At 46.7% G+C, this 8,296-nt stretch overlaps 1 protein-coding gene across 2 annotated transcripts in view; it reads right to left on the bottom strand.

The window, feature by feature from the left end:
- Positions 1 to 8,296, bottom strand: part of itpr3 (inositol 1,4,5-trisphosphate receptor, type 3) — a 71,327-nt gene that overhangs the window by 45,885 nt on the left and 17,146 nt on the right. For both annotated transcript variants that reach the window (XM_083919994.1, XM_083919993.1), the window contains exons 4-11: positions 7,877 to 7,963; positions 3,440 to 3,598; positions 3,219 to 3,317; positions 2,453 to 2,536; positions 1,777 to 1,923; positions 1,545 to 1,640; positions 1,258 to 1,302; positions 395 to 537 (exon numbers count right to left, since the gene is read on the bottom strand). In XM_083919994.1, the coding sequence (XP_083776120.1) occupies positions 395 to 537; positions 1,258 to 1,302; positions 1,545 to 1,640; positions 1,777 to 1,923; positions 2,453 to 2,536; positions 3,219 to 3,317; positions 3,440 to 3,598; positions 7,877 to 7,963 (860 nt within the window). The remainder of the gene's footprint in view (positions 1 to 394; positions 538 to 1,257; positions 1,303 to 1,544; positions 1,641 to 1,776; positions 1,924 to 2,452; positions 2,537 to 3,218; positions 3,318 to 3,439; positions 3,599 to 7,876; positions 7,964 to 8,296) is intronic.

Below are 8,296 nucleotides of genomic sequence, written 5' to 3' on the forward strand. Positions count from 1 at the left end.
GACAGGGACAAGAGGTTGAAGATGAATGAATGAATATTAGGGGTTTAGTGAAGACGGGTCATTTTGACCCGTAGGACACAGGGTGTGTACAGAAGGAGGGTTAAAGACACACTGGGACTCTGAGGAGCTGGGACGGACATCTTTCACTATTATCTGACGTTTTATGGACCAAACCATTAATTAAGCCAAAAACGAAAATGGTTCGTTTCAGCCCTGATTATATAACTTTATTTATGACATTAACAGGATGTGATCAATGTTGTGCCTGTGTTCGTTAATCTTTCCTTTGTCATTTCAGTCCAATAACGTTTCCAGTTTGCAGAGATTCTCCTTTTTTTTGGGGCAAAATCAAAATAGTTTGAAACATCTGCAGGAAGTAGAAGTTTGTTCCTACCGCGGTACGAACGAGTCGGTCTTCTGCAGCGTGGTCGGGTCGAGCTCGAACAGTGAGGCGATGTCGTTCCCATGAGCCACCGCCACCAACTTGTACTTGATCCTCTCACCGTGGGAGCGTTTGTTGCTACGACTCGTGTCCAACTGAGGAGAGGTCAGAGGTCAGAGGTTAGAGTCAGAGGTCAGGAGTAAGAGGTCAGGGGTCAGGAGTTAGAGGTTAGAGGTCAGAGGATAGAGGTCAGGAGTCAGGGGTCAGGAGTCAGGGCCCAGGAGTCAGGGGTTAGGGGTCAGGAATCAGTGGTTAGGGGTCAGAAGTCAGAGGTCAGGAGTCAGGGGTCAGAGGTCAGGGGCCAGGGGCCAGGAGTCAGGGGTCAGGGGTCAGGAGTCAGGGGTTAGGGGTCAGGAATCAGTGGTTAGGGGTCAGGAGTCAAGGGTCTGGAGTCAGAGGTCAGGAGTCAGGGGTCAGAGGTCAGGAGTCAGGGGTCAGAGGTTTAGGAGGCAGGAGTCAGGAGTCAGGGGTCAGAGGTCAGAGGTCAGAGGTCAGGGGTCAGGGTGAGGCTGAGGAGGTGAAAGGGTCAAATGCACAAACCTGAACGCTCTTTACTTCACACAGAAATATTTTGGTGTGAACTGTTACTGCTCTGATACTTAAAGGTTCAATATGGAGAATCTTTATTAAAAACTATAAGTTTTTATTATGAAGGACAGACAGGAAGTGGGGTGAGAGAGAGGGGGGGGTCATGCAGCAACTCCGACCTGCAGCCCTTTGCTGCATGTCCCCCCCCCCCCTCTCTCACCCCACTTCCTGTCTGTCCTTCATAATAAAAGCCCTGAAACAGCGACGGTAAAGAAGTTCAAACTCACCACAGACGCCGGCTCTGCGTTGTCTCCTTTGTAACCCGGGTTCTCCTACAACAACAACAACAACAACAATCACAACAACAACAACAATCACCACCACAACAACAACAACAACAACAATCACAACAACAACAACAACAACAACAACAACAACAACAGTGGCGTTTCACATCCAACCTACTGCAAGAAAACCAAATAAGTACTTCTTAGATCCTTCGAGAAAACAAACAAGTGTAAAACTGTTCCTGTTAAACAGACGACTTCCTGTCGGCCAGTGTTGCCACGGTTACCTCAGCAGCCAGGTAGTTGCCGGTGGCGAGGTGTTTGAAGCGGTAGAGGCTGTTCCAGTGTCCCGCCCCCCCACGACACGGGTCATGATGGACGACCTGACGGACCAATCAGCACACAGAGAGGTTAATACAGCTTCAGAGTGTGTGTGTGTGTGTGTGTGTGTGTGTGTGTGTGTGTGTGTGTGTGTGTGTGTGTGTGCGTGCGTGTGTGCATGCGTGCGTGTGTGTGTACCTCGACCTCCCACAGGGCGTTGGAGCTGGTCGCCGAGGTCGCAGACTGCCTCAGAGTCGTGCGGAGGAAGACGTGCAGTTTGCTCTTGTACTCGTCGCAGGTCAGAAACTTTTCCTGCTCAGCGTGAAACAAACGCACCACCTCGCCCTGACACACAGGAAGTGACAGACAGGAAGTGACAGACAGGAAGTGAAAGGGGCGTTAAAGGACGCCGCCGCTGCAGGAAGACTTTCAGCTTAATTGATTAAAGAAAAGTGAAAGGTTGTGTGAGTGTGTGTGTGTGTGTGTGTGTGTGTGTGTGTGTGTGTGTGTGTGTGTGTGTGTGTGTGTGTGTGTGTCTGTGTGCGTGTGTGTGCGTGTGTGTGTGTGTGTGTGCGTGTGTGTGTATGTGTGTGTGTGTGTGTGTGTGTGTGTGCGTGTGTGTGTGTGTGTGCGTGCGTGCGTGCGTGCCTGCGTGTGTGTGTGTGTGTGGGCGTGTGTGTGTGCGTGTGCGTGTGCGTGTGCGTGTGTGCGTGTGTGTGTGTGTGTGTGTGCGTGCGTGCGTGCCTGCTTGCGTGCGTGTGTGTGTGTGTGTGTGTGTGCGTGTGTGTGTGTGTGTGTGTCTGTGTGGTGTGTGTGTGTGTGTGTGTGTGTGTGTGTGTGTGTGTGTGTGTGTGTGTGTGTGTCCTGGACTCACCCCTTTGAGCACCTCCTCTCTGTGGTCACTGAACATCATGAACAGGTTGATCTTCCAGCTCGTGTTGCAGTTCACAGAGTTCACCTGCAGGGGGAGCAAGAGCACTGAGCAGGGGGTTCTGATGCAGGACTGGACCAATCAGCACCAGGACTGGTCCTCATCAGGACCAGAACTGGACCAGGACTGGTCTCATCAGCGCCAGAACCGGTCTAATCAACACCAGAACTGGTCTCATCAGCACCAGGACTGCACCAGAACTGGTCCTCATCAGCACCAGAACCGGTCTCATCAGTACCAGAACTGGTCCTCATCAGCACCAGGACTGCACCAGAACTGGTCCTCATCAGCACCAGGACTGGTCTAATCAGGACCAGAACTGCACCAGAACTGGTCTCATCAGCCCTAGGACTGGTCCTCATCAGCCCTAGGACTGGTCTCATCAGCACCAGAACTGGTCTCATCAGAACCAGAACTGCACCAGGACTGGTCCTCATCAGCACCAGAACTGGTCCTCATCAGCACCAGGACTGGTCTAATCAGGACCAGAACTGCACCAGAACTGGTCTCATCAGCCCTAGGACTGGTCCTCATCAGCCCTAGGACTGGTCCTCATCAGCACCAGGACTGGTCTCATCAGCACCAGAACTGGTCTCATCAGAACCAGAACTGCACCAGGACTGGTCCTAATCAGCACCAGAACTGGTCTAGAACGATATAAAGCTTGTAACCACGGTAACGATGCTATAACCCAGTAAACGCGTCTCACCTCTTTGCAGCCTGGATGGTCGGTCAGCTCGTAGTTTGAAGCGTGGAGCGGTTGACCCGCGTTCACCGGGTTCAGGATCACCTTATCACCCACCACCACCTGCAACTCGCACACACACACACACACGCACACGCACGCACACGCACACGCACACTCAGCACTCTACGGACACAGACCCGTCCGCGTGTCCTGCGTGACTCTGCGGTGTGACGTGTATTTACATTGTCCCCGTTGGCGCGGAGCTTCCAGAAGGGCTGGATGAAGAGCCAGGAGCCCTCGTTGCCCGTCCCGTCCAGCGTGACCCGCATGGCGTTCTTCTCCAGCAGCGCGGGCAGACGCTTGTTCACCGTCAGGTACTTGTTGCTCTTCATGTGGAGCAGCTGCACACAGAGAACACGCCCGTCACGCTTACATCACAAGAAGCATCGTTTTGTGTCTCTTTGTAGTTGTTTTGTGTCTCTTTGTAGTTGTTTTGTGTCTCTTTGTAATTGTTTTGTGTCCCTTAATTGTTATTTTGCGTCTCTTTATGGATGTTTTGTGTCTTTGTGGTTGTTTTGTGTCTCTTTGTAGTTGTTTTGTGTCTCTTTGTGGTTGTTTTGTGTTTCTTTGTGGTTGTTTTGTGTCTCTTTGTTGTTATTTTGTGTCTCTTTGTAGTTGTTTTGTGTCTCTTTGTTGTTATTTTGTGTCCCTTAATTGTTATTTTGCGTCTCTTTGTGGTTGTTTTGTGTCTCTTTGTAGTTGTTTTGTGTCTCTTTGTGGTTGTTTTGTGTCTCTTTGTGGTTGTTTTGTGTCTCTTTGTGGTTGTGTTGTGTCTCTTTGTAGTTGATTTGTGTCTCTTTGTAGTTGATTTGTGTCTCTTTGTTGTTGCTTTGTGTCTCTTTGTTGTTTTGTGTCTCTTTGTAGTTGTTTTGTGTCTCTTTGTAGTTGTTTTGTGTTTTTGCGGTTATTTTGTGTCTCTTTGTGGTCGTTTTGTGTCTCTTTGTGGTTGTTTTGTGTCTCTTTGTGGTCTTGTTGTGTCTCTTTGTAGTTGTTTTGTGTCTCTTTGTAGTCGTTTTGTGTCTCTTTGTAGTTGTTTTGTGTCTCTTTGTGGTCGTTTTGTGTCTCTTTGTAGTTGTTTTGTGTCTCTTTGTGGTTGTTTTGTGTCCCTTTGTAGTTGTTTTGCATCTCTTTGTAGTTGTTTTGTGTCTCTTGAAAGTTGTTTTGTGTCTCTTTGTGGTTGTTTTGTGTCTCTTTGTTGTTACTTTGTGTGTCTTTGTTGTTTTGTGTCTCTTTGTAGTTGTTTTGTGTCTCTTGAAAGTTGTTTTGTGTCTCTTTGTAGTTGTTTTGTGTCTCTTTGTAGTTGTTTTGTGTCTCTTTGTAGTTGATTTGTGTCTCTTTTTGTTACTTTGTGTGTCTTTGTTGTTTTGTGTCTCTTTGTAGTTGTTTTGTGTCTCTTGAAAGTTGTTTTGTGTCTCTTTGTAGTTGTTTGTGTCTCTTTGTGGTTGTTTTGTGTCTCTTTGTTGTTGTTTTGTGTTTATTTGTAGTTGTTTTGTGTCTCTGTTGTTATTTTGTGTCTCTTTGTGGTTGTTTTGTGTGTCTACGTGGTCGTTTTATGTCTCTTTGTGGTTGTTTTGTGTGTCTTTGTGGTCGTTTTGTGTGTCTTTGTAGTTGTTTTGTGTCTCTTTGTGGTTGTTTTGTTTCTCTGTAGTTGTTTTGTGTCTTTTTATAATTGTTTTGTGTCTCTGTTGTTATTTTGTGTCTCTTTGTGGTTGTTTTGTGTGTCTTTGTGGTCGTTTTATGTCTCTTTGTTGTTGTTTTGTGTCTCTTTGTGGTTGTTTTGTGTGTCTTTGTGGTCGTTTTATGTCTCTTTGTTGTTGTTTTGTGTCTCTTTGTGGTTGTTTTGTGTCTCTTTGTGGTTGATTTGTGTCTTTTTGTAATTGTTTTGTGTCTCTTTGTAGTTGTTTTGTGTCTCTTTGTAGTTGTTTTGTGTCTCTTTGTGGTTATTTTGTGTCTCTTTGTAGTTGTTTTGTGCCTCTTTGTAGTTGTTTTGTGTCTCTTTGTGGTTGTTTTGTGTCTCTTTGTGGTTGTTTTTTGTCTCTTTGTGGTTGTTTTGTGTCTCTTTGTAAACTTTTAGAGGAAGTGATGTCAGCTACGTCTTCAGTAGGAACCAATGAGCCTCAGACAGGAAGTGAGACAGTATTAAGGGACGGACCGAGACACATGCACATGAGAACTGATGAATAATGCTGCTTCATCCAGAGTGTGTTAACATGTGAAAGGTCCCTCCACACCTTCAGAACACACCCACACACACACACACACACACACACACACACACACACACACACACACACACACACACACACACACACACACACACACACACACACACACACACACACACACACACACACACACACACACACACACACACACACACACACACACACACACACACACACACACACACACACACACACACACACCTTTCTCCTGCAGGAATCTTTATCTCAACAATCTGACAGTTTCACTCAACAGCAACCACACCCATATACTGTAGACTGTGTGTGTGTGTGTGTGTGTGTGTGTGTGTGTGTGTGTGTGTGTGTGTGTGTGTGTGTGTGTGTGTGTGTGTGTGTGTGTGTGTGTGATGACAGGGGTCAATATTGACTCTAACAGATAGCGATACGTACAGTACAGTAAAAGATCACACATGTATCAGCACAGCCAAAAGGACACGTGTTGCCATGGCGATGGAGGGGAGGGGAGGGGTGTGAGTCATCTGGTTGTCATGGCAGCAGACACGGACCTGTCAGTACAGCCAGGTGAGGGACATTTACTCAGGTAAGTACTGACAGAGGAGTGGCATTTGTGCGTCTAATGAGCAAAGGAAAGTGAGCTCGGTGAGAGACGGCAGTCAGAGCGTTTGGGCCCCGTTTCCTTTTTAGCTGTTTCAAAATAAAAGCTTTGAAACACAAAATAACGAGGAACTTTATAGGAAATTAACGTGTTTTTCTGTTCAATAGCAACAGCAGACGGTGCAAAGGAAGGACAGGATCATCTGCAGCAATATATCCCTGAAAATCCTTGAAAACTAAGGGCGCCCTCCCACTGTGCCTCCGTACCGTGCCCCAGCACGTTTCACGGCTAAAGTCTGGTTCCTTTGACCAGTGTGAGTGCAACCGTACCACGTCTAGGAGCGGCACGCTTGCCGTCCACGTCCCGTTTGGGAGAGGTGGGCTTTAGTAAAGCACGTTTGCACGTGTACGAGCACGAGCGTGCGCACGTGTACGAGCACGAGGCCTACGGCGGTTCTGAGGTCATTTCCTGTGCGCCTGTTGGGACGTAGAAAAAAGAAGGAGGGACCATGCGCGGACATTTCAAACAATGGCGGTGAAAGGTTCACGTTGGTGTGATGCGGAGGTGGAGTGTTTACTGCAGATTTGGTCGATGAAAAGATTCAAAAACAGTCGACAAGACGCACAAAAACTCCGAGGTCTACGGAAAGATCTGGAAACAAAGCCACGCATCGCCATGACGTCATCAATGCGTGTGACGTGTTACGGCGTGATGACGTATAGGCAGCAAGAGAACATTCTCCGAGGCCGCCATTGTGAAGCCGCCACAGGAAGCGGCGTTGGCGGCTGTCAGGGAGTAAGGACGCGGAGACGAGCTGCTGTGGGAAAAGACTTCAGCTGTGAGCTGCAGGCATCAGGAGACTAAAGGTGCACAACACACACCAGTGGTGTGTCGCTGACGTCCGTCCTGCGGCTGTTTGTGGTGAACAAATAAAAACCTCCAGCGGTCAAAAAGAAGCCGACGGAGCGACGGGAAACGTTGCTTCAGGTTCATTCAAGGATTAATGATGAGACAACAAACCCCCGAGCTGCAGACGCAGACGTCCTCCCCACAGGAGAACAAGCTCCGACCGTTCCTGTCTTTTTAAAGTCGTTTTGTGTTCATTTTGTGTCTTTTCCAGTTGTTTTCTGTCTTTATGTGTGTTTTCAAAGTCATTTTGTGTCTTTTATTGTGTGAATTTTTGTAGCTTTTTTTTTTTACAGTTTTTGCGTTTTTGTCGTTGCCTTGTGTCTATTTTCAGAAGTTTCGTGTTTCTTCTGTTGTTCAGTGTCTTTTTTTTCAGTGGTTTTCTGTCTTTTTAGAGTCAATTTTTTTGTTCATTTTGTGTTTTTTGTATCTTTTGTTTTACATTTATTGTGTTTCTCTTGTTGTTTATTGTCTCTTTCCAGTGTTTTTTGTCTTTTTGAAGTCATTTTGTGTTTTTTTTGTGTCTTTTTTTAAATTTCTTGTGTTTCTGTAGTTGCCTTGTGTCTGTTTTCAGGAGTTTAGTGTTTCTGTCGTTGTTTAGTCTCTTAAAGATCATTTTTTTATCTCTTTCTGTTTGTTTCTGCATTTGTGTTTTTGCATTTCTTGTTACCATGACGATGGTTTTGGTCGATGTATTAAATCTTTTTCTCATCATTAGATTCGGGGGATTATTGTGTTATTGGTGTTCACTCTTTATTATTCACACTTTGACCTTCTTTCATCTCATCCTGTCTCTGTCGTAATAATAATAATTTAACAAACCTGTTATCCTGAGCTGTACCAGTCCACTTTACTAACGTTGTACCTCATGAAGACCACGCTGTATATGCACGTGTGTACTGTAGGCTGTTCACCTGGATGACGGTTCCGTACTTGACGACGTCTCCGTGGACTTTCTTGTTCTCCGTCTCGTTCTGCTTCTGCTCCAGGTTGGACGCGTGCTGCAACACACACGCAAACACTTTGATCATCTGACTCCTTCTTTAAATATATCAGTATCTACAGCATGTGCCCCCCCCCCCCCCCCCCCCCTTTTATTTTAGGGCTTTTATTTTGAAGAACCGCTTAAACGTGACTGACAGACTCATCAATGACTGTGCTGCCTCTTGTCCTCTGGTACAAGGTCTGAATCTTGCACCTGCACCCAAGCCCCGCCCACAGCTTCCTTCCTGTTTGATCCAATCAGGAAGCTCCGTCAGCGTCAGTTCTCTGAGTGTCCACTAGGGGCAGGTTTCATAACAGAGCAGTTTCTCATTGAGCCCCATGTTAAACAG

Source organism: Echiichthys vipera (assembly GCF_963691815.1).
Source record: "Echiichthys vipera genome assembly, chromosome: 9".
Taxonomy (NCBI): Eukaryota; Metazoa; Chordata; class Actinopteri; order Perciformes; family Trachinidae; genus Echiichthys; species Echiichthys vipera.